General features: G+C 59.2%; 1 protein-coding gene across 1 annotated transcript in view; it reads left to right on the top strand.

The window, feature by feature from the left end:
• Positions 1–327: 327 nt before the first annotated feature.
• Positions 328–25666, top strand: part of GFRA2 (GDNF family receptor alpha 2) — a 45937-nt gene continuing 20598 nt past the window's right edge. Inside the window, exons 1-3 of the mRNA XM_085559155.1 lie at positions 328–654; positions 12750–13109; positions 19178–19261. Coding sequence (XP_085415281.1) covers positions 615–654; positions 12750–13109; positions 19178–19261 — 484 coding nt within the window. The 5' untranslated portion in view covers positions 328–614. The remainder of the gene's footprint in view (positions 655–12749; positions 13110–19177; positions 19262–25666) is intronic.

Below are 25666 nucleotides of genomic sequence, written 5' to 3'. Positions count from 1 at the left end.
CCCGGTAGGGTCCCCCGGAGGGGTCCCCAGGTAGGGTCCCCCGGAGGGGTCCCCCGGAGGGGCCGGGCAGGTGCATCCCAGCCGGGAGGGATGGATGGGGAGACGGGCGCGGAGGACGAGGAGGACGGGGAACCGCACGGAGCCCCCCCCGACCCCCGCCCCGGGCGGAAGGGCGGCCCCGGGCCCGGCGGAGGGGCGGGGAGGGGACGGCGGCCCCGGCGGCTCTGCCCCTTGGCCGGGGCTCGGCGGAGCGCGGCCGCCCCTCGCCGCGCCCCCTCCCCGGCAGCCGGAGCGCGGCAGCAGCCGGCGGAGCCCGGCGGAGCCCGGCGGAGCCCGGCGGAGCCGCCGAGCGCGGAGCGCGCAGCGGAGCCCGGCGGGGATGCGGCCGGCGGCGAGCGGCTGAGAGCCGGCTCCGCGCCGGGCGGAGCACGCCCCGCTGCCCTCCGCTGCCTTCGGGATCTACCGGACCGCCTTGGGAATTATCACGTTATTTTTTATTGTCCTCCCCCCCCCTCCCTTCCCTCCCCCCCCTTTTTTTTTTTTTTTTTTTTTTTTTGCCTGATTTTTACCATATTTTTTTTCGCACACGTGGAGGAGCGCGTGGATTTCCTACCATGATCTTGGCAAACGCCTTCTGCATCGTCCTCTTCCTAGGTGAGCGGCCCCAGCGGGGGTGCCGGGGGCGGGGTGGCGGCTGTCGCCGGGCCGGGGTGGCGCGTCCCCCGCCGGGCACGGGGGCTGCGGGGGCTGAGGCGGCGAGCGAGCCCCTCCGAGCTGCCACCGGCGCTGCGGCAGCGCAGGGGCACGGCCGGGGGCTGAACTTCATCTCCTATTCCCTGCCAACTTGAAACGGGGAGGGGGACACGGGGGACACGGGGGACACGGGGGGACACGGGGGGACACGAGCCCCGCCGCCCCCTGGGCGCCGGAGCGGGCAGGATCGGGCAGCAGCCGAGCCCTGCCCGTCTCCCATGCCCGCTGCCCTCGGCAATCCAGCCGGGATTTGGGGGAGATCTCCCGGTTCTCCCCCTCCCAGCCGTGCCTCCCGCTGCCCTCCATCCTCCCCCCGCGCCGTTCCGGAGGTTGGGAACGCGGCGTGGAGACTCGGAGGGGAAAGTTGAGCTGGCGGCTCGGGGAATCGCCGGCTCGGCTCGGCTCGGCTCGGCTCGGCTCGGCTCGCCTGGGCTGGGCTTGGCTGGGCTGGGCTGGGCTCGGCTCGGCTCGGCTCGGGGCTTTGTGCCGGGAGATCGCTCCCGCTGCCAGCGCAGCCTCCCCCGGCGGGAGCCGCTGGAACGGGGAGCGGCCGCAGCCCGCGCCGGGTTTGGGGTGAAAAGGGAAGGAAACGGGAATGCTCGGGCAGCGCTCGGGCAGCGCTCGGGCAGCGCTCGCCCTCCGCGCCTCGGGCGTGTCGCGCTCCCGGGGCCGTTCCCGGCTCCCGGGGCCGTTCCCCACTCCCGGATCCGTTCCCGGTTCCCGGGGCCATTCCCCTCTCCCGGGGTCATTCCCCACTCCCGGATCCGTTCCCGGCTCCCGGGGCCGTTCCCGGCTCCTGGGACCATTCCCCACTCCCGGATCCGTTCTCGGCTCCCGGGGCCGTTCCCCACTCCCGGATCCGTTCCCCTTTCCCGGGGTCATTCCCCACTCTCGGGGCCATTCCCCACTCCCGGATCCGTTCCCCTTTCCCGGGGTCATTCCCCACTCTCGGGGCCATTCCCCACTCCCGGATCCGTTCCCCAATCCCGGATCCGTTTCCCAATCCCGGATCCGTTTCCCACTCCCGGGGCCGTTCCCCACTCCCGGATCCGTTCCCCAATCCCGGATCCGTTCCCCAATCCCGGATCCGTTCCCCACTCCCGGGGCCGTTCCCGGCTCCCGCGGCTCCCTGGGATGCGATCCCGGCTCGCTGCAGCGCCCCGGGAACTTCGCGGAACCGGCCTGGGCTCGGCGACAGGGACAGGGACAGGGACAGGAGACAGGGGAGAGGGATATGGATAGGGGACAGGGACAGGGGAGAGGGGACAGGGACAAGGGACAGGGACAGGGACAGGGACAAGGGACAGGGATATGGATAGGGGACAGGGACAAGGGACAGGGACAGGGGACAGGGGACAAGGGACAGGGGAGAGGGGACAAGGGACAAGGGACAGGGACAAGGGACAAGTACAGGGACAGAGGGCAGGGATATGGACAGGGGACAGGGGAGAGGGATATGGATAGGGGACAGGGACAGGGGAGAGGGGACAGGGACAGGGACAGGGGACAGGGACAGGGACAGGGACAGGGACAGGGACAAGGGACAGGGATATGGATAGGGGACAGGGACAAGGGACAGGGACAGGGGACAGGGGACAAGGGACAGGGGAGAGGGGACAAGGGACAGGGACAGGGGACAGGGGACAGGGGACAAGGGATAAGGGACAAGGGACAGGGACAAGGGACAAGTACAGGGACAGAGGGCAGGGATATGGACAGGGGACAGGGACAGGGACAAAGGACAGGGACAAGGGACAGGGACAGGGGACAGGGGACAGGGGACAGGGACAGGGACAGGGACAGGGGACAAGGGACAAGGGACAGGGACAAGGGACAAGTACAGGGACAGAGGGCAGGGATATGGACAGGGGACAGGGACAGGGACAAAGGACAGGGGACAGGGACGGGGACAAAGGACAGGGGACAGGGGACAGGGCCAGGAGGCCGCTGAGGGAGACTTGAAGGTTGGCACAGCCTCGTTCCTGGGGGGCTCGGGGCGCGCTCCCGGCTGGAACGGGGGGCACCGGCTCTGCCCAGCTCCCAGCACCGCCCCAGCGACCGAAGGGTGCCCGGGGGGTTCGGGTGCCCCCCAAGCCTTTGGGGAGACGGGAACAGAGGCCCGAGCAGGCGGGGCCGAGCCCTGGCTGGGGGAGCCCCTGCCCGGGGGTGCCGGGCTCGGGGGGTGCCCTCAGACAGGGGCGCTCGGGGGGCGGGGTGGGGTGGCAAGGGTGCTCCAGCTGGCTGGGGGCACAGCTGCACATCTGGACATGTGTCCGGGCACAGCTGGATGGCTCAGGGAGAGATTTGGGGTGCAGGGACCTCCGGGGGGACAGGGGTGCCTCACCTCAGGCATCCAAAGCAGAGCCCACCCGCCCTCCCAGCGGGGCTGGCATTGAAGCAGGACCCTGTGTGTGTCCCCCTGCCCCACCCCTGGGTGTCCCCCCTACCCCATTACTGGGTGACCCCCCCATCCCTTTGTGTCCCCCCCATTTCTGGATGTCCCCCCAGCCCTGGGTGTCCCCCCATCCGTGTGTGTCCCCCCCATTTCTGGATGTCCCCCCCATCCCTGGGTGTCCCCCCCACTCCATTCCTGTGTATCCCCCCCCATTTCTGGATGTCCCCCCCCATCCCTGGATGTCCCCCCGCCCCATCCCTCTGTGTCCCCCCCATCCCTCTGTGTCCCCCCATCCCTGGATGTCCCCCCGCCTCATCCCTCGATGTCCCCCCGCCCCATCCCTGGATGTCCCCCCGCCCCATCCCTCTGTGTCCCCCCCATCCCTCTGTGTCCCCCCATTCCTGGGTGTCCCCCCGCCCATTCCCGGGTGCCCCCAAGGTTCTGCGGGCACAGGGCGAGGAGCTGGCCCCCGAGCAGGGACCCTGCACCCCCAAATTCAGGGTTGGGCTGAGCAGGGCGTCTGCACGGCGTGGCCTCGATTTAGGGAGGCTCTGAGCATCCTGGAGCAGGGAACATCCAGCTCTTCCCAGCCGGGATCATTCCCGGGGAGCCAGAAAATCCTTTCTGCTCCTGGCTGGGAATTTGCGTGTTCCGGAGGGATCCTGGCGAGCAGAAACAATTCCCGCTGAAGCTGCCGGGTGTCCGGAGGTCTCCGGCAGAAGCGGAGCGGGAGAAGATGGATTAGGGCTCGGGAAGAGGCTGCTGGAGCCGGGAGAAGCCGTGCGAGCGGCAGGAAAAAGAGGCCGGCGCCTTCTGCAAATCCTCGCCGAGCTCCGGCACCCTCGAGCCTGCCGAGGATGAGCCTCGGTGGGATCGAGGAGCCGGGAGGAGCGGGGGGCTCCAGGGAAAGATCCCAGCCCGGAAAAATCCCCAATCCTGCGGGATTTGGGGGCAGCACAACAAAGGGATGCGCCCGCCCTTCCCGCTCCGGGATCCGCCGGCGCTGCCCGGGGACTCGCAGGACCCCGTTCCCCGCAACAGCGTGGGAGAAAAGTGGGAAAAATGGCAAAAAAAACAGGAAAATTTGGGCCAGCTCGCCCACGCCCCCCATCCCTGCCGCTTCCAGAGGGAGGAATTCTTGCGGGATTCCCAGGATTTTCCAGGTGGGGCTTTGGTGCCAGGGCAGGGAGGTGGCCCTGCCCTGCCCATGGGGACAGGAAGGCGCCGGAGGAGGGGATTTTTGGGAAGAGGCTTCTGGAGAAGCGGGAGCTGGGAGAGGATGGAATGTGGTGGAGCTCTGGGATGGCTCTGGGGTGGCTTTTCCCAGCCCGTTCTCCGAGCCCAGCAGAGCTCAGCAGTGGCTTTTCGTGCCCGGTGGATCGGTGGAATTGCTCTCCGTGCCTGGTGGAGCTCTGGAATGGCTTTCCATGGAATTCTGGAACAGCCTCCGTGCCCATGGAATTCTGGAATGGCTCTCCACGCCTGGTGGGGCTGAGGGATGAATCTCCAGTTCTGCTGGAGCTGTGGGATGGCTCTCCATGGGATTCTGGAATAATCTCCATGGGATTCTGGAATAATCTCCGTGCCTGGTGGATGCCTGGAACAGCTCGCCACACCCAGAGGAGCTCTGGAATAATCTCCATGGAATTCTGGAATAATCTCCATGGAGTTCTGGAATAATCTCCATGCCTGGTGGATGTCTGGAACAGCTCGCCACACCCAATGGAGTTCTGGAATGATCTCCATGGGATTCTGGAATAGTCTCCATGGAATTCAGGAATAGTCTCTGTGGAATTCTGGAATAATCTCCATGGAATACTGGAATGATCTCCATGGAATTCTGGAATAGTCTCCATGCCTGGTGGATGCCTGGAACAGCTCGCCACACCCAGTGGAGCTCTGGAATGATCTCCATGGGATTCTGGAATAGTCTCCATGGAATTCTGGAATGATCTCCATGGAATTCTGGAATAGTCTGCTTGGAATTCTGGAATAATCTCCATGCCCAATGGATGTCTGGAACAGCTCTCCACACCCCGTGCAGCTCTGGAATGATCTCCATGGAATTCTGGAATAGTCTCCATGGAATTCTGGAGTAGTCTCCGTGCCCGGAGGATCTCTGGAATGTCTCCAGTGCCCTGCAGGGTTTCCCGTGGCCATGGCCCAGCAGGTCCAGGTTTTCCCACTGGATGCCTCGGGATGGGATTTCCCAGCGTGTGAAGCCGCAGAGTCCCAAAGGATCATCCCGAAGCTTCACCCCTGGCGTGGTGGGGCTCCGGCATTCCCGGCGCGGGGCTCCGGCATTCCCAGCACGGGGCTCCGGCACCCCTGGCGCGGCGGGGCTCCGGCATTCCCAGTGCGGGGCTCCGGCATTCCCAGCACGGGGCTCCGGCATTCCCGGTGCGGGGCTCCGGCACTCCCAGCACGGGGCTCCGGCATTCCCGGCACGGGGCTCCGGCACTCCCGGCGCGGGGCTCCGGCATTCCCGGCGCGGGGCTCCGGCATTCCCGGCACGGGGCTCCGGCACTCCCGGCGCGGGGCTCCGGCATTCCCGGCACGGGGCTCCGGCACTCCCGGCGCGGGGCTCCGGCATTCCCGGCGCGGGGCTCCGGCATTCCCGGCGCGGGGCTCTGGCACTCCCGGCGCGGGGCTCCGGCATTCCCAGCGCGGGGCTCCGGCATTCCCAGCACGGGGCTCCGGCATTCCCAGTGCGGGGCTCCGGCACCCCTGGCGTGGCGGGGCTCCAGCATTCCCAGTGCGGGGCTCCGGCATTCCCAGTGCGGGGCTCCGGCATTCCCAGCGCGGGGCTCCGGCATTCCCGGCGCGGGGCTCCGGCATTCCCAGCACGGGGCTCCGGCATTCCCAGTGCGGGGCTCCGGCATTCCCGGCGCGGGGCTCCGGCATTCCCAGCACGGGGCTCCGGCACTCCCGGTGCGGGGCTCCAGCATTCCCGGTGCAGGGCTCCGGCATTCCCAGCACGGGGCTCCGGCACTCCCGGTGCGGGGCTCCGGCATTCCCGGCGCGGGGCTCCGGCATTCCCAGCACGGGGCTCCGGCACTCCCGGCGCGGGGCTCCGGCACTCCCGGTGCGGGGCTCCGGCACTCCCGGCGCGGGCTCGGCGCTCAGGCGCCTGTTCCTCCGTGGATCCGTGTGGAACCCAATCCTTCCCAGGGGAATCTGCGGCTCCGGGCTGGATCGAGCGAGGGTCTGGGGGCTCCCGGACACCCCGGAGCTGGCGGGACCCGGCGGGGCTCGTCTGGGCACATCGGCCGGGCGCCGGCATCGGTGGGGTCCGGTCCTGGCAGTGCCGGCACTGCCACCTGGGCGCTGCCCACCCTGCTCCTGTCCCTCCTCAGAGCCCCCCGGCTCTGCCCCGAGCGGGGCAGAGATGGCCACAGCCACCCGTGCCGTGCCACCCGTGCAGTGCCACCCGTGCCGTGCCACCCGTGCTGTGCCACCCGTGCAGTGTCAGCCGTGCCGTGCCACCCGTGCCGTGCCACCCGTGCTGTGCCACCCGTGCCGTGCCACCTGCTGCAGTGTCACCCGTGCCGTGCCACCCATGCCGTGCCACCCGTGCAGTGCCACCCGTGCAGTGTCACCCGTGTCACCCGCTCCTGTGCCACCCGTGCAGTGCCACCCGTGCCGTGCCACCCACTCCTGTGCCACCTGTGCAGTGCCACCCGCTCCTGTGCCACTTGCTGCAGTGCCACCCATTCCTGTGCCACCCATGCAGTGTCACCTGCTCCCGTGCCACCTGCTGCAGTGCCACCCACTGCAGTGTCACCCGCTGCAGTGTCACCCGTCCCGTGCCACCCGTGCCCTGCCACCCGTGCAGTGACACCCGTGCAGTGCCACCCACTCCTGTGCCACCCACTGCAGCGTCACCTGCTGCAGTGTCACCCACTCCCATGCCACCCACATCTGCTCCAGGGCCACCCACATCTGCTCCAGTGTCACCCGCACTGGCTTCAATGCCACCCACACCCGCTGCAGTGCCACCCACACCTGCTCCAGTGCCACCCACACCTGCTCCAGTGTCACCTGCTCCCGTGTCACCCACTCTAGTGCCACCTGCTCCAGTGCCACCCACACCCGCTCCAGTGTCACCTGCTCCCGTGTCACCCGTTCTAGTGTCATCTGCCCCAGTGCCACCCACACCCACTCCAGTGTCACCCACACCCGCTCCCGTTTCACCCGCTCCCGTTTCACCCGCTCCCGTTTCACCTGCTCCCGTGCCACCCACACCCGAGGACGCAGTGGGACGCGACGCGTGCCCACCCGGGGGTGGCAGGGCAGCAGCCCCACCCGTGGGGGGACACTCGCGTGGCCCGTGTCGCGTTCCTGCAGGTGCCACTGTCCCCCCGCCGGGCTGGGCAGGGGCTGCCAGCGGCGGTGCCACCGGGAGGGGACAGCGACGGGGACCCCCGAGGGGTCACCCCTGCCCATGGGGCACAGAGCGGGGTCCCCTCCGCGTCACCCCCGGAGGTCCCCCCAGGTCCCCCCAGGTCCCGTCATTCCCGTTTTTCCCTGCTCCAGGGTTTTCCTGGCCCTGGAGGCCGGAGCGGGCCCAGGGTGCCAGCGGGTCCTGCCCGCCCTGTCCCCATCCCCGCGGGGGTGCCTGTCCCCAATTCCCCCGAGCGGGGACGAGCCGGGCTTGGCCCGGGCCGGATTTAGCAGGAATATTTCCAGAGGGAAAAGCAGAGGCGGAAGTGATGGGGATGGCTGTGGGAATGCGGGGGCAGGGACAGGAGGGGACAGGGACGGGGCTGGCCCGGTGCCACCCCGGGAAGCGCCGGACGGGAGCCGCAGCTGCCCCGCGGGGCTGCCGGGGCCGAGCGCTCCAACAGCCGGGAGTCAGATCCCCCAAAAATCCCGGGATGGGCCGGGAGGGATGAGCAGCCAAATGCAGGGCGTGCGCGGGGGGGAGCCGGGATCAGCCGGGATGGAGCCGGGATGGAGCAGGGATGGAGCCGGGATGGAGCCGGGATCAGCCGGGATGGAGCCGGGATGGAGCAGGGATGGAGCCGGGATGGAGAAGGGATGGAGCTCCGGGATGGAGCCGGGATGGAGTCAGGATGGGGCAGGGATGGAGCAGGGATGGAGCCGGGATGGAGCCGGGATGGAGCCGGGATGGAACCGGGATGGAGTCAGGATGGGGCAGGGATGGAGCAGGGATGGAGCCGGGATGGAGCCGGGATGGAGCCGGGATGGAGCAGGGATGGAGTCAGGATGGAGTCGGGATGGAGAAGGGATGGGGCCAGGGAATGGAGCCGGGATGGAACAGGGATGGAGCTCCGGGATGGAGCCGGGATGGAGCAGGGATGGAGTCAGGATGGGGCAGGGATGGGGCTGGGATAGAGCCGGGGCCCCGGGGAGCTCCGGGATCAGCCCGGTACCGATCAGCTCTCGTGGAACGAGGAACACGAGCAGCATCACGAGCACCCCCCGGGCTGAGGTGTGGGGTTAACCCCACACCTTCAACCCCACCCGGGAATCTCGGGGGCAGGGACATCCCTGGGAGTGCTCCAGGCCGGGCCGGACGGGCTGGGAGCAGCCCGGGGCAGGGAGGGTGGCCCTGCCCGTGGTGATTTCCCACCCAAAGCATTCCAGAACTGTGGGAGCCCAGTCCAGACCCTGCCATGGGCAAGGACACCTTCCACCATCCCAGGGTTCTCCAGGGTGCCTGGAGCACTTCCAGGGATGAGGCAGCCACAGTTCCTGTGGAAATTTCATCCCAGCCACTCCCAGAAAGGAATTTTTCCTTCCTTTCCTTTCCTTTCCTTTCCTTTCCTTTCCTTTCCTTTCCTTTCCTTTCCTTTCCTTTCCTTTCCTTTCCTTTCCTTTCCTTTCCTTTCCTTTCCTTTCCTTTCCTTTCCTTTCCTTTCCTTTCCTTTCCTTTCCTTTCCTTTCCTTTCCTTTCCTTTCCTTTCCTTTCCTTTCCTTTCCTTTCCTTTCCTTTCCTTTCCTTTCCTTTCCTTTCCTTTCCTTTCCTTTCCTTTCCTTTCCTTTCCTTTCCTTTCCTTTCCTTTCCTTTCCTTTCCTTTCCTTTCCTTTCCTTCCCTTCCCTTTCCTTTCCTTTCCTTCCCTTCCCTTTCCTTCCCTTTCCTTCCCTTCCCTTCCCTTCCCTTCCCTTCCCTTCCCTTCCCTTCCCTTCCCTTCCCTTCCCTTCCCTTCCCTTCCCTTCCCTTCCCTTCCCTTCCCTTCCCTTCCCTTCCCTTCCCTTCCCTTCCCTTCCCTTCCCTTCCCTTCCCTTCCCTTCCCTTCCCTTCCCTTCCCTTCCCTTCCCTTCCCTTCCCTTCCCTTCCCTTCCCTTCCCTTCCCTTCCCTTCCCTTCCCTTCCCTTCCCTTCGGAAAATTCCTCTCCTTCGCTGGGAGAAAAAAGGCAGAAAAAAGCAAATTAAAACCCGCGCTGGATAATCCCAGCTGCTCCAGGCACAGGCACAGCTCCTGCACCGTCAGCTCCAGCTTTCCCACCCTCAGCTCCGGCTTTCCCACAGAATTCCAGAATTCCCGGCCCATTTTAGGCTGGAAAATATGAGGAAAAAAATCTCATCGGAGCCCCCCTGCCACGGGCAGGGAGCTCTGCTGCCGGCCCAGGGGATTTTGGCACAAACGCAGCCGGGTCCGGGGGCTCAGCGCTGAGGCGCCCACCTGGAATTCCTGGGGTTCCACCTGGATTTCCTGGGGTTCCACCTGGATTTCCTGGGGTTCCACCTGGATTTCCTGGGGTTTCATCCGAATTTTGTGAGGTTCCACCGGAATTTTGTGGGGTTTCATCCGAATTTTGTGGGGTTTCATATGAATTTTGTGGGATTCCACCTGAATTTTGTGGGGTTTCATCCGAATTTTGTGGGGCTCCACCTGAATTTTGTGGGGTTTCATATGAATTTTGTGGGGGTTTAATCTGAATTTTGTGGGGTTTCAACTGAATTTTGTGGGGTTCCATCTGAATTTTGTGGGGTTTCATATGAATTTTGTGGGGGTTTAATCTGAATTTTGTGGGATTTCATCTGAATTTCCTGTGATTTTCACCTGAATTTCCTGGGGGTTTCACCTGAATTTTGTGGGATTTTCATATGAATTTCCTGGGATTTTCACCTGGATTTCCTGGGATTTTCACCTGAATTTCCCGGGATTTTCACCTGGATTTCCTGGGATTTTCACCTGAATTTCCTGGGATTTTCACCTGAATTTCCTGGGATTTTCACCTGAATTTCCTGGGATTTTCACCTGGATTTCCTGGGATTTTCACCTGAATTTCCTGGGATTTTCACCTGAATTTCCCGGGATTTTCACCTGAATTTCCCGGGATTTTCACCTGAATTTCCCAGGATTTTCACCTGGATTTCCCGGGATTTTCACCTGGATTTCCTGGGGTGCCCATTCCTCTTTCCTGGTTCATCTGCCCTACCTGGGGGCTCACCTGGGTTTTTAATCTGAATTTCCTGTGGCTTTTGATCTGAATTCCTCAGGGGTTTTAATCTGAATTTCCTGGGTGCCAATTTCTCCTTCCTGGGGGTTTTAATCCGGATTTCCTGGGGGTTTTAATCTGAATTCCCAGGGATTTCGATCTGAATTCCCGGGGGTATTAATCTGAATTTCCTGCCCATTTTTCCTCCCAGGGTCCCCATCTGCCCTTTCAGGGGTGCTCACCTGGAGTTTTAATCTGAATTTCCAATGGGTTTTAATCTGAATTCCCGGGGGTTTTAATCTGAATTCCCGGGGATTTTATCTGAATTTTTTTTTATTTTCACCTGGGGTTTTAATCTGAATCTCCCATAGGTTTTAATCTCAATTTCCCAGGGCTTTTATCTGAATTTTTAAAATTTTCATCTGGAATTTTAATCTGAATTTCCAATGGGTTTTAATCTGAATTCCCGGGGGTTTTAATTTGAATTTCCCAGGGGTTTTATCTGAATTTTTTTGATTTTCACCTGGGGTTTTAATCTGAATCTCCCATGGGTTTTAATCTCAATTTCCCAGGGCTTTTATCTGATTTTTTTTTTTCATCTGGGGTTTTAATCTGAATTCCCGGGGGTTTTATTCTGAATTTCCTGGGGTGCCAATTTCTCCTTCCTGGAGATGTCAATCCGGATTTCCCGGGGTAATCTGAATTCCCCGGGATTTTAATCTGAATTTCCTGCCCATTTTCCTCCCGGGGCCCGCCTGCCCTTTCAGGGGTGCTCACCTGGGGTTTTAATCTGAATTTCCGATGGGTTTTAATCTGAATTTCCTGGGGCTTTTATCTGAATTTTTTATTTTCATCTGGGGTTTTAATCTGAATTCCCGGGATTTTAAGCTGAATTTCCTGGGGTTTTAAGCTGAATTTCCTGGGGTTTTAAGCTGAATTTCCTGGGGTTTTAAGCTGAATTTCCTGGGGTTTTAAGCTGAATTCCCGGGGATTTTATCTGAATTTTTTTTATTTTCATCTGGGGTTTTAATCTGAATTCCCGGGATTTTAATCTGAATTTCCTGGGGTTTTAATCTGAATTTCCTGCCCGTTTCCCTCCCGGGCCCGCCTGCCGTGTTTGGGCTGCTCCTGCAGGGCGGTGCGTGCCTCCCTCGCTAACCTGTGCCCTTTCTTCTCTTCCTCCCTCACCTGTGCCCTTCCTCCTCTTCCTCCCTCACCCGTGCCCTTCCTCCTCTTCCTCCCTCACCTGTGCCCTTCCTCCTCTTCCTAACCCGTGCCTTCCTCCTCTTTCTTCCTAACCCGTGCCCTTCCTCCCTGACCTCTGTCCTTCCTCCTCTTCCTCCCCAACCCGTGCCCTTTCTTCTCTCCTCCCTCACCTGTGCCCTTCCTCCTCTTCCTCCCTCACCCGTGCCCTCCTCTTCCTCCCTCACCTGTGCCCTTCCTCCTCTTCCTAACCCGTGCCCTCCTCCTCTTCCTCCCCAACCCGTGCCCTTTCTTCTCTCCTCCCACACCTGTGCCCTTCCTCCTCTTCCTCTCTGGCCGGTGCCCTCCTTCCCTGACCTGTGCCTTCCTCCCTGACCGTGCCCTTCCTCCTCTCCCTCCCTGACCTGTGTCCTCCTCTTCCTCCCTTACCCATGCCTTTCTCCCTGCCCGTGCCCTTCCTCCTTTCCCTCCTCTTCCTCCATGCCCGTGCCCTTCCTCCTTTTCCTCCTCTCCCTCCCTTCCTCCTTTTCTTCCTCTCCCTCCCTGCCCCGTGCCCTTCCTCCTCTCCCTCCTCTCCCTCCCTTCCTCCTTTTCCTCCTCTCCCTCCCTTCCTCCTTTTCCTCCTCTCCCTCCCTGCCCCGTGCCCTTCCTTCTTTTCCTCCTCTCCCTCCCTTCCTCCTTTTCCTCCTCTCCCTCCCTTCCTCCTTTTCCTCCTCTCCCTCCCTTCCTCCTTTCCCTCCTTTCCCTCCTTTCCCTCCTCTCCCTCCCTTCCTCCTTTCCCTCCTCTCCCTCCCTTCCTCCTTTTCCTCCTCTCCCTCCCTTCCTCCTTTCCCTCCTTTCCCTCCTCTCCCTCCCTTCCTCCTTTCCCTCCTCTCCCTCCCTTCCTCCTTTCCCTCCTCTCCCTCCCTTCCTCCTCTCCCTCCTCTGCCTCCTCTCCCTCCTCTCCCTCCTCTCCCTCCCTTCCTTTCCCTCGCTGCCGGTGCCCAGACGAGGCGCGGCGCTCGCTGGCCGTGCCCGCCGTGCCCGCCGTGCCCGCCGTGCCCGCCGTGCCCGCCGCTCCCTCCCCGCCGCCGGGGCCGGTGCCGCCGGGCGGGCGGGCGCCCGTGGACTGCGTGCGAGCCACGGAGCAGTGCGCGGCCGAGCCGGGCTGCAGCTCCCGCTACCGCACCCTGCGGCAGTGCCTGGCCGGCCGCGACCGCAACACGCTGCTCGCCAACCCCGAGTGCCAGCTGGCCCTGGAGGTGCTGCACGGGAGCCCGCTGCAGCGCTGCCGCTGCAAGAGGGGCATGCGGAAGGAGCTGCAGTGCCTGCAGATCTACTGGAGCATCCACCTGGGGCTGGCCGAAGGTACGCCGGGGTCCTGAAAGCGGAGTTTTGGGGTGGGGGGATCCTAAAGGGAGAGTTTTGGGGTGGGAGGGGTCCTAAAGTGAAAGTTTTGGGGTGGGAGGGGTCCTAAAGGCAGAGGTTTGGGGTGGGTGGAGTCCTAAACAGAGAGTTTTGGGGTGGGGGGATCCTAAAGGTGGAGTTTTCGGGTGGGGAGATCCTAAACTGAGAGTTTTGGGGTGGGAGGGGTTCTAAAGGGAGAGTTTTGGGGTGAAGTGGATCCTAAAGGGAGAGTTTTGGGGTGGCAGGGGTCCTAAACTGAGAGTTTTGGGGTGGTGGTGGTCCTAAACTGAGAGTTTGGGGTGGGCGGAGTCCTAAAGTGAAAGTTTTGGGGTGGGAGGTGTCCTAAACAGAGAGTTTTGGGGTGGGGGGATCCTAAAGGGAGAGTTTTGGGGTGGGAGGGGTCCTAAACTGAGAGTTTTGGGGTGGACAGAGTCCTTAAGGCAGAGTTTTGGGGTGGGGGGATCCTAAAGGTGGAGTTTTCGGGTGGGGAGATCCTAAACTGAGAGTTTTGGGGTGGGAGGGGTTCTAAAGGCAGAGTTTTGGGGTGAAGTGGATCCTAAAGGGAGAGTTTTGGGGTGGGAGGGGTCCTAAACTGAGAGTTTTGGGGTGGTGGGGGTCCTAAACTGAGAGTTTGGGGTGGGCGGAATCCTAAAGGGAGAGTTTTGGGGTGGGCAGAGTCCTAAATGTGGAGTTTTGGGGTAGGGAGATCCTAAACTGAGAGTTTTGGGGTGGGGGGATCCTAAAGGGAGAGTTTTGGGGTGGGCGAATCCTAAAGGGAGAGTTTTGGGGTGAAGTGGATCCCAAAGTGAGAGTTTTGGGGTGGGCAGAGTCCTAAATGTGGAGTTTTGGGGTAGGGAGATCCTAAACTGAGAGTTTTGGGGTGGAGGGGTCCTAAAGGGAGAGTTTTGGGGTGGGGAGATCCTAAACTGAGAGTTTTGGGGTGGGGGGATCCTAAAGGGAGAGTTTTGGGGTGGGGGGATCCTAAAGGGAGAGTTTTGGGGTGGGGGGATCCTAAAGGGAGAGTTTTGGGTGGCAGGGATGGGGAGTCCCTGAATGGATCGGCGTGGGTGATGGAAAGACTCTAAAGGAGCGCCCTGGGGGTGAAGGCGATGGGGAGACCCCAAATGGAGAGTTTTGGGGTGGGAGGGGTCCTAAAGTGAGAGTTTTGGGGTGGCTGGAGGTCCTAAAGGGACATTTTTGGGGTGGAGGAGATGGGGAGACCCTGAATGAAGAGTTTTGGGGTGAGAAGGTCCTAAAGGGAGAGTTTTGGGGTGGTGGGGATGGGAGACCCCGAATAGAGAGTTTTGGGGTGAGCAGGATCCTAAAAGGGAGAGTTTTGGGGTAAGGCAGGTCATAAATTGAGAGTTTTGGGGTGGGGGGTTCCTAAAGGAGAATTTTGGGGTGGATCCTAAAGGGAGAGTTTTGGGGTGGCGGGGATGGGGAGGCACCAAATGGATCGGCGTGGGTGATTGGGAGGCCCTAAAGGAGCGTCCTGGGGGTGATGGGGAGACCTCAAAGGAGAGTTTTGGGGGTGATGGGGATGGGGAGACCCCAAAGGAGAACCCTGGGGTGATGGGGAGACCCTAAAATGCACCCTGGGGGTGATGGGGATGGGGAGACCCCAAAGGAGCACCCTGGGGTGATGGGGAGACTCTAAAAAGCACCCTGGGGGTGATGGGGATGGGGAGACCCCAAAGGAGAACCCTGGGGTGATGGGGATGGGGAGACCCTAAAAGATCATCCTCAGGGTGATGGGGAGACCCCAAAAGAACACCCTAGAGGTGATGGGGAGACCCTAAAAAGCACCCTGGGGTGATGGGGATGGGGAGACCCCAAAGGAGAACCCTGGGGTGATGGGGAGACCCTAAAAAGCACCCTGGGGGTGATGGGGATGGGGAGACCCCAAAGGAGCACCCTGGGGTGATGGGGATGGGGAGGGGTTTGCTGGAGGTTTGAGGGGGTTTGGGTGAGTGGGGGGAAATGGGGTGAGGGGTGGTTAGGCAGGTGGGCAGGCCAGGGATGAAACCCCACAAAATTCAGGTGGAACCCCACAAAATTCAGGTGGAACCCCACAAAATTCAGATGGAACCCCACAAAATTCGGATGAAATCCCACAAAATTCAGATGGAACCCCACAAAATTCAGATGGAACCCCACAAAATTCGGATGAAATCCCACAAAATTCAGGTGGAACCCCACAAAATTCAGATGAAACCCCACAAAATTCGGATGAAACCCCACAAAATTCAGATGGAACCCCACAAAATTCAGGTGCAACCCCACAAAATTCAGGTGGAACCCCACAAAATCCAGGTGGAACCCCACAAAATTCAGATGAAATCCCACAAAATTCAGGTGGAACCCCACAAAATTCAGGTGGAACCCCACAAAATTCAGATGAAACCTCACAAAATTCAGGTGGAACCCCACAAAATTCGGATGAAACCCCACAAAATTCAGGTGGAACCCCACAAAATTCAGGTGAAACCCCACAAAATTCAGATGAAACCCCACAAAATTCAGATGAAACCCCACAAAATTCGGATGAAACCCCACAAAATTCAGGTGGAACCCCACAAAATTCAGATGAAACCCCACAAAATTCAGGTGGAACCCCACAAAATTCAGATGGAATCCCACAAAATTCAGATGAAACCCCACAAAATTCAGGTGGAACCCCACAAAATTCAGATGAAACCCCACAAAATTCAGGTGGAACCCCACAAAATTCAGGTGGAACCCCACAAAATTCAGATGAAACCTCACAAAATTCAGGTGGAACCCTACAAAATTCAATTGAAACCCCACAAAATTCAGGTGGAACCCCACAAAATTCAGGTGGAACCCCACAAAATTCGGATGAAACCCCACAAAATCCAGGTGGAACCCCAGGAAATCCAGGTGGAACCCCAGGAAATCCAGGTGGGCGCCTCAGCGCTGAGCCCCCGGACCCGGCTGCGTTTGTGCCAAAATCCCCTGGGCCGGCAGCAGAGCTCCCTGCCCGTGGCAGGGGGGCTCCGATGAGATTTTTTTCCTCATATTTTCTGGAATTCTGTGGGAAAGCTGGAGCTGAGGGTGGGAAAGCCGGAGCTGAGGGTGGGAAAGCTGGAGCTGAATGTGGAGGAGTTGTACCCAAGGATGTGGGAGAAATCTTCCAGAAAAGCTTTCCCAGAGGGTGGGAAAACTCTTTTGAGGGGTGGGAAAACTTTTCCAGAGGTGGGAAAACTCTGCCAGAGGAGGGAAAACTCTGCCAGAGGTGGGAAAACTTTTCCAGAGGGTGGGAAAACTCTTCCAGAGGCAGGAAAATTCTTCTGAAGGTTGGGAAAACTCTTCCAGAGGATGTGGAGGAGCCGTACCGGAGCCCGGGGCCCCGCTGGGTGAAATTCCCTTCAAATCCGGGTCAGCGCAGGCAGCAGAGCCCCGAAGCCCGGCCCAGAGCAGGAATTCGGCCCGGATTGTTTCCTGCCGCTCACGAGCTGCCCTCGTGGAGCGCTTTCCCGAGGTTTTGCGGGAATCCCTGAGGGAACGGGCCGGGAATGGCACCCGCAGGAGGAGGGCAGCGCCGCGACCCGGCCGAGCTTCGCGGAGAGGCAGAGGCTTCGCGGCCATCCTTTAGCGGCGGAAAAAGCGCCAATTTTGAGCCTTTTTGGGGAGATTTTGGGGCTCCCCCCCCCCATCCGAGCTCCCCCTGCCATTAGGGAGGCTCCAATTAACCCCCTGCTTCCCGGGGGTTAATTGCGGCCCCAGGCGGCTCCAGCGCCCCGGTAACGCTCGGTAATTTCCCCGGCGAGCAGCGGGAGCCAAGCGGGGGTTTAATTATTGATGGAGCGTTGGAGGAGGTTACCGGCAGCCGAGACGCTCTTTTTTCCAGCGGGAGAGCCGGAGAGGGAGAGGGAACGGCCTGGAGCGGGATTTGGATCCCGTTCCCATTCCCAGGGAGGATCAGGAGCGGCTGGATCCACCCTCAGGGCGTTGTCCCCAAATTCCATCGCCCTGGGAGCGGTGGTGACCCCGCTGGGAACCCGCAAGGAACAGGGACATCCCAGCTCCCTCCTGAATTCCCCCATTTCCATCCCAAATTTCCCGGGAACAGCCTGGAGCGGGATTTGGATCCTGTTCCCATTCCCAGCGAGGATTAGGAATGGCCGGAGCCGCCCTCGGGGCGTTGTCCCAAAATTCCATCGCCCCGAGAGCAGCGGTGATGCCGCTGGGAACCCGCAAGGAACAGGGACATCCCCGCTCCCTCCTGAATTCCCCCATTTCCATCCCAAATTTCCAAGAAATGGCCTGGAGCGGGATTTGGATCCAGTTCCCATTCCCAGCGAGGATCAGGAGCGGCCAGAGCCGCCCTCGGGGCGTTCTCCCCAAATTCCATCACACTCGGGATGGGGACAGCTACGGGCTCTTTCCGTCCCAAATTTCCTGGGAATGGGCTGGAATGGGATTTGGATCCTGTTCCCATTCCCAGCGAGGATCAGGAGCGGCTGGATCCACCCTCAGGGCGTTGTCCCCAAATTCCATCGCCCTGGGAGCGGTGGTGACCCCACTGGGAACCCACAGGGAACAGGGACATCCCAGCTCCCTCCTGAATTCCCCCATTTCCATCCCAAATTTCCTGGGAACACCCTGGAGCGGGATTTGGATCCTGTTTCCATTCCCAGCGAGGATTAGGAATGGCCGGAGCTGCCCTCAGGGCATTGTCCCAAAATTCCATCACCCCGAGAGCAGCGGTGATGCCACTGGGAACCCACAGGGAACAGGGACATCCCAGCTCCCTCCTGAATTCCCCCATTTCCATCCCAAATTTCCCAGGAATGGCCTGGAGCGGGATTTGGATCCCGTTCCCATTCCCAGGGAGGATCAGGAGCGGCCAGAGCCGCCCTCGGGGCGTTGTCCCCAAATTCCATCACACTCGGGATGGGGACAGCTATGGGCTCTTTCCATCCCAAATTTCCTGGGAATGGGCTGGAATGGGATTTGGATCCCGTTCCCATTCCCAGGGAGGATCAGGAGTGGCTGGAGCCGCCCTCGGGGCGTTGTCCCCAAATTCCATCACCCTGACAGCAGCACTGGGAGCCCACAGGGAACAGGGACATCCCAGTTCCCTCCCAAATTTCCACCTTTCCTTCCCAAATTTTCCCCTTTCCCTCCCAAATTTCCCGGGAATGTCGCCAGGCTCGGAGCGAACCCTCCTGCTTTGCTCCCTGCCTGGATTTCCTTACGGGGGTTTCCAAGGATTCCCAAATTCCGTTTTTAGGTGGTTTTTTTAGGGGGTTTTGAGAACAGGTTTTTAGGGTTTTTTTTTTAATATTTTTTGTGGTTTTTTTAGGGGAATTTTTAAATATAAAAGAACTCAGAGTTGAGAACAGGTTTTTAGGTTTTTTTTTAATATTTTTTGTGGTTTTTTTAGGGGAATTTTTAAATATAAAAGAACCCAGAGTTGAGAACAGGTTTTTAGGGTTTTTGTGGGTTATTTTTTGTGGGTTTTTTTTCAGGTTTTTAGGTGTTTTTAGAGGCTTTTGTAACAATAAAAGCACCCAGAGTTGAGAACAGGTTTTTAGGGTTTTTTAGATATTTTTTGTGGCTTTTTAGGGGAATTTGTAACAATAAAAGAACCCAGAGTTGAGAAAAGGTTTTTAGGGTTTTTGTGGGTTATTTTTGGTGATTTATTTTTAGGTTTTTATAGGGTTTTAGGTGGTTTTAGAGGATTTTGTGACAATAAAGGAACCCAGAGTTGATTGGTGACCCCAAAACCTCCAGCCTCGACTCAGTGTCCCCCCTGGAATACCCCAATCCCAATTCCCTCATCTCCTGGAATCCTTTAGGACTGACCACCCCCAAACCTGGCTGGCCCCCAAAAAATCTCCCAAATCCCCTTTTTCCTTCCATTCCAGCGCCTGGAAATCTTTTTGCTTTTCCCCCGCCGAACCAGGGGGGTGCCTGCGCCTGCGACCGGCTGCGATTATTCACCGCGGGCTTTAATTTGCTTTTTTCTCCCTTTTTTTCCCCCTGCCTTTCCTGCCACCAAGGAGAGGAATTTTATGAAGCCTCCCCGTACGAGCCGGCCACCTCTCGTCTCTCTGATATATTCAGGCTCGCTTCAATTTTCTCAGGTAATGAAAGCGCCGTGTTTTATCTCCGAGCCAGGGAAAACCTCCCCCTCCGTCCCCCGGGCGCCGTCCTTTGCTCCTCCAGCCTCTCCTCCCCTCCGTTCCCCCCAAATCTCAGCATCCTTTTGGGCGTTCGATGCGTTTTTGGGGTGGATTCCTTCGGTTTCGGGTCACGCCCGGCTGGGATTTAGGATTTTAGCTCTTTGCCTCCGGTTTGGGTTGATACGGGGTTGCTGAAATTCCCTGAATTCCCTGGATTTGTGCTGTGGGGGAGGCACAAACCCACTGTGCAGCCCCTCCCGGGGAATTCTCAGCGGAATTCTTGTCCTGGAGGATTCGGGAGCCTCGGGATGGGGTTGAGGAGCTGAGGGGGGCCCGGTTTGCTGAGCCCTCCCGGGGCAGCAGCCGCGAGCCGAAATCTGGGAAGCTGCTGGGAGAGGGAGGCTGGGACCTTGGAGCATCCCTGGGGCCCCTTGGAGCAGCCCAGTGTTCCTTAGAACCCCTTGGAGCATCCCAGTATTCCTTAGAACCCCTTGGAGCAGCCCAATGTTCCTTAGAACCTTTGGAGCATCCCAATGTTCCTTAGAACCCCTTGGAGCATCCCTGGGGCCCCTTGGAGCATCCCTGGGGCCCCTTGGAGCATCCCTGGGGCCCCTTGGAGCATCTCTGGGTCCCTTTGGAGCATCCCAGTGTTCCTTAGAACCCCTTGGAGCAGCCCAATGTTCCTTAGAACCCCTTGGAGCATCCCTGGGGCCCCTTGGAGCATCCCAATGTTCCTTAGAACCCCTTGGAGCATCCCAATGTTCCTTAGAACCCATTGGAGCATCCCTGGGGCCCCTTGGAGCATCCCTGGGGCCCCTTGGAGCATCCCTGGGGCCCCTTGGAGCATCTCTGGGTCCCTTTGGAGCATCCCAGTGTTCCTTAGAACCCCTTGGAGCAGCCCAATGTTCCTTAGAACCCCTTGGAGCATCCCTGGGGCCCCTTGGAGCATCCCTGGGGCCCCTTGGAGCATCTCTGGGTCCCTTTGGAGCATCCCAGTGTTCCTTAGAACCCCTTGGAGCAGCCCAATGTTCCTTAGAACCCCTTGGAGCATCCCAGTGTTCCTTAGAACCCCTTGGAGCATCCCTGGGGCCCCTTGGAGCATCCCAATGTCCCTTAACACCCCTTGGAGCATCCCTGGGTCCCCTCTCCCACCTCTGCCACCGCTGTCACCTCTGTCACCTCCCCGGCAGCGCTGTCCCATCCCCCTGCTCCTTCTCCTCCTCATCCTCATCCTCCTCCTCATCCTCCTCCTCATCCCCCTCCTCCTCCCCTGTCCCCAGCGGCCGCGGGGACACGCAGAGGGGACCACTGGTGGCCCCAGGACCGCTGGTGTCCCCAGGACCGCTGGTGTCCCCAGGACCGCTGGTGTCCCCAGGACCGCTGGTGTCCCCAGGACACCTGGTGTCCCCAGGACCACTGGTGGCCCCAGGACCGCTGGTGGCCCCAGGACCACTGGTGGCCCCAGCGCTCCTGCCCGGCTCCTCGGCCGCCCTTTCCTCCTCTGCTCATGCAATCTTCATGCTCGTGCTTTATTGCCGGGCTCCGCGGGAGCGCGGCGCTTCCCAAGCCGCGGCTCCGCCGCTGGGACGCCGCCGGGTCCCCGCGGCGCTCGGGAGAAGCTCCCGAGGAGGATCGAGGGGCTGCCGCTTCCCGGGGATCCCAAAATCCCGGCTCGGTGCCGCGAATCTGCTGCTCGCCCTTGCCAGGGCTGGATGATCTGGGGTGCAGGGAGGGCTCCCCGAAAACGGGGAGGAGAGAGACCCCGGTGTCCCCCACCTCTTAAATCCTCCTTTTCCCCATCTCCAATCCCCCTTTCCCACTGGAATCCTCCTTTATCCCACCTAAATACACCTTTTCCCCACCTTTTCAATCCCTTTTCCCGGCTAAATCCTTCTTATCCTCACTTCTCCAACCCCCTTTTCCCCACCTAAATCCTCCTTTTCCTCAATCTCCAATCCCCCTTTTCCCACTGAAATCCTCCTTTTCCCCACCTGAATCCTCCTTTTCCCCACCTCTCCAACCCCTTTTCCCGGCTAAATCCCATTTTTCCCACCCGAATCCTCCTTTTCCTCACTTCTCCAATCCCATTTTCCCCACTTAAATCTTCATTTTCCCCGTCTAAATCCTTCTTTTCCTCACCTCTCCAACCCCCTTTTCCCACCTAAATCCTCCTTTCCCTCACTTCTCCAATCCCCTTTTCTCACCTAAATCCACCTTTTCCCAACCTCTTCAATCTGCTTTTTCCCACCTAAATCCACCTCTTCCCAACCTCTTCAATCCCCTTTCTTCCCACTTAAATCCAACTTTTCCTCACCTCTCCAACCCCCCTTTTCCCACCTAAACCCCCTTTTTCCCACCTAAATCCCCCTTTCCCTCACTTCTCCAATCCCCTTTTCCCATCTAAATCCTACTTTTCCTCACCTCTTCAAGCCTCTTTTCCTCACCTCTTCAATCCCTTTTTTCCCACCTAAATCCATCTTTTCCCCACCTCTCCAACTCCCTTTTCCCACCTAAATCCACCTTTCCCAACCTCTTCAATCCCCTTTTTTCCCACTTAAATCCAACTTTTCCTCACCTCTCCAACCCCCCTTTTTCCCACATAAACCCCCTTTTTCCCGGCTAAATCCTCCTTTCCCCCACCTCTCCAATCCCCTTTTCCCACTGAAATCCCCCTTTTCCCCACCTAAATCCACCTTTCCCAACCTCTTCAATCCCTTTTCCCCCACTGAAATCCTTTCCCCCACACCTTCAATCCCTTTTTCCCCACTTAAATCCTCCTTTTCCCCACCTCTCCAACCCCCTTTTCTCACTGAAATCTTCCTTTTTCCCACCTAAATCCTCCTTTTCCCACCTAAATCCCCATTTCCCACCAAAATCCTCCTTTTCCCCACCTCTCCAACCCCCTTTTCCCCACGAGCTGTGTTCATCCTCTGGAGAAAACCCAAACCATCCGTCCCTGCCCCATCCCGGATTTGGGATTTGGCCGCCAGGGCTGGGGTGGCGTCTCCAGCCTCTCCAGGGGTGTCCAGATCTGGAACGGCACCTTTGGGTGCTCTTCCCAAACACCTTTTCCCCCTGGATTTGGGATCTCCTGGCAGCTCAGCCTGGGGGGGCTGAGCCAGGGCGGAGGGGACAGGGGAAGCTCTGGGTTGTCCCCAAAAAATCCAAATGTCCTCCAAGGGCAGCAGGAGGTCGGGATGGCACTGGAAAGGGGCTTTGCCTTTTAATTGGGATCCCTGAATCCTTCGGGATCCCTGAATCCTTGGGATCCCTAAATCCTTGTGATCCCTGAATCCTTCAGGATCCAGAATCCTTCGGGATCCCAGATTCCTTCAGATCCCATAATCCTCAGGATTCCTGGGATCCCTGAATCCCTTAGGATCCCTGAAACTTTGGGATCCCTAAATCCTTGTGATCCCTGAATCTTTCAGGATCCCAGAATCCTTTGGGATTCCCAAATCCTCAGGATCCCCGAATCCTTTGGGATCCCTGAATCCTCAGGATCCCAGAATTCTTCAGGATTCCACAATCCTTCCAGGATCCCTGAATCCTTTGGGATCCCTGAATCCTTGGTATCCCTGAATCCTCCAGGATCCCCAAATCCTTGGAATCCCTGAATCCTTTGGGATCCCTGAATCCCCCAGGATCCCAGAATCCTTCAGGATCTCAGAATCCTCAGGATCCCTGAATCCCCCAGGATCCCAGAATCCTTCAGGATCCCAGAATCCTTGGGATCCCTGAATCCTCGGGATCCCAAATCTTTCAGGATCTCTGAATCCTCAGGATCTCAGAATCCTTCAGGATCCCTGAATCCTTGGGCTCCTGAACCCTTGGGACACCAGAATCCTTGGGATCTTAGAATCCTTTGGGATCCCCAAATCCTCCAGTATCCCCAAATCCTCCAGGATCCCAGAATCATCAGGATCCCTGAATCCTACAGGATCCCAGAATCCTTGGGATCCCAAATCTTTCAGGATCCCTGAATCCTTGGGATCCCAAATATTTCAGGATCCCTGAATCCTTGGGATCCCAAATCTTTCAGGATCCCTGAATCCTCCAGGATCCCAGAATCCTCAGGATCTCAGAATCCATCTGGATCCCTGAATCCTCAGGATCCCTGGATCCTCTGGGATCTCAGAATCCTCTGGGATCCCTGAATCCTCAGGATCCCTGGATCCTTTGGGATATCAGAATTCTCTGGGATCCCTGAATCCTCAGGATCCCTGGATCCTCTGGGATCTCAGAATCCTCTGGGATCCCTGAATCCTCAGGATCTCCTGCAGGGCCGCGCTGGTGGCTCTGGCCTTGGGGACAATGGGACAGAAGACCCCCCAGCCCTGTCCCCTTCAGGGGGGCTCACCTGGGATTTGACGTTGCTAATTAGCAGCGCCCTCCAATTAGGCCAATTAGGAGCAGCAGAAGCTGGGAGCCAGCAGAGGAAAATCCATGGATTTGGCCGGGATGTGGAGGGGAGGGAATGAGGGATGAGGAGCCTTCAAAAGCAGCACCTGGGCCGTGGAGGGTGATCCGTCATTCCCAGAAAAATAAAAAAAGAAGGAAAATTCAGCGTTTGTTCCCAGGCTGGGGCTGGGCCTCGTCTGTCCTCTCCTGAGGGATGGGATTCCTGGGATGAGATTCCTGGGATGAGATTCCCGGGATGGGATTCCCGGGATGGGATTCCCAGGATGGGATTCCCGGGGTGGGATTCCCGGGATGGGATTCCTGGGCTGGGACTCCAGGATGGATGCAGGTTGGGATTCCTGGGGTGGAGGTGAGATGGGATTCCCAAATGGCTGCAGGATAGGATTCCCGGGATAGGATTCCTGGGATGGGATTCCTGGGATGGGATTCCCAGGATGGGATTCCAGGATGGATTCAGGTTGGGATTCCTGGGATGGAGGCGAGATGGGATTCCCAAATGGCTGCAGGATAGGATTCCCGGGATAGGATTCCTGGGATGGGATTCCTGGGATGGGATTCCTGGGATGAATTCCCAGGATGGGATTCCCGAGCTGTGGGTGGGATGGGATTTCCAGGATAGATTCAGGCTGGGATTCCTGTTATGGAGGCGGGATGGGATTCCCAAATGGCTGCAGGATGGGATCCCCAGGATGGGATTCCTGGGATGGGATTTCTGGGATGGGATTTCCCGGATGGGATTCCCAGGATGGGATTCCTAGGATGGGATTCCCAGGATGGGATCCCCAGGATGGGATTCCTGGGATGGGATTTCTGGGATGGGATCCCCAGGATGGGATTCCTGGGATGGGATTTCTGGGATGGGATCCCCAGGATGGGATTCCTAGGATGGGATTCCTGGGATGGGATTCCCAGGATGGGACTCCTGGGATGGGATTCCCGGGATGGAAGCTGTATGGGATTCCTGGGATGGGATTCCCGGGATGGGATTCCTGGGATGGAGGCAGGATGGGATCCCCAGGATGGGATTCCTGGGATGGGATTCCCGGGATGGAAGCTGTACGGGATTCCCGGGATGGATATGGGATTGATCCTCTTGTCCCTTTCCTCCGTCTGGAGCTGTCCCGGTTTTGGGGAGCCCCGGGAGGAGCTGTGGGTGCCACAGTGGATTTGGGTTGATTATTCCACTTTTCGGAGCTGAATAACGATTCATTAATTAATAATTAATAATTACTCCTTGAAGAACTGACAGAAGGAAATGCTGCAAATGCACGGCCCAGAGGAACCCGGCTTGGGGGCTGTGCTGGAATGGGGTGGGGTCAGCCCAGGGACGCTGGGAGGTGACACCGGCGACACACGGGTGACACACGGGTGACACACGGGTGACACACGGGTGACACGGGTGACAGACGGGTGACACGACGGTGTTGCATCTCCCCCAGGCCGAGGGCATTCCCCCATCCTGGTTTTGAGGGCATCTCCCGGGGTTTGAGGGCTTTTCCCTGCCCCAGCTTTGAGGACACCTCTCCAGCTTCGAAGGAGAGGTCAAGGGCATTTCCCCATCCCAGGCTGGAGGACTTCCCCCAGTTTGGAGGAATTCTCCTCATCCCAGAGTCAAGGGTGATTCCCATCCCAGGAATGGGATTCTTCCCAGCTTTGAGGGCTTCTTCCCATCCCAGTTTTGATGGCACCTCCCCGGCCTTGAGGGCATCTCCCAGTCCCAACTCAGGGGCGTTTTCCCATCCCAGCTTTGAGGGCATCTCCCCAGCTTTGAGGACATCTCCCCAGCTTTGAGGACATCTCCCCAGCTTTGAGGACATCTCCCAGTCCCACTCAGGGGCATTTTCCCATCCCAGCTTTGATGGCATCTCCCCAGCCTTGAGGGCATCTCCCAGTCCCAGGTTAAGTGTGTTTTTGAGGGCATCTCCCTGGCTTTGAGGGCATCGC

The sequence above is a fragment of the Lonchura striata genome, chromosome 22 (genome assembly GCF_050655825.1).
Source record: "Lonchura striata isolate lonStrDom1 chromosome 22, ASM5065582v1, whole genome shotgun sequence".
Taxonomy (NCBI): Eukaryota; Metazoa; Chordata; class Aves; order Passeriformes; family Estrildidae; genus Lonchura; species Lonchura striata.
This window is presented reverse-complemented; position numbering and strand designations above follow the sequence as displayed.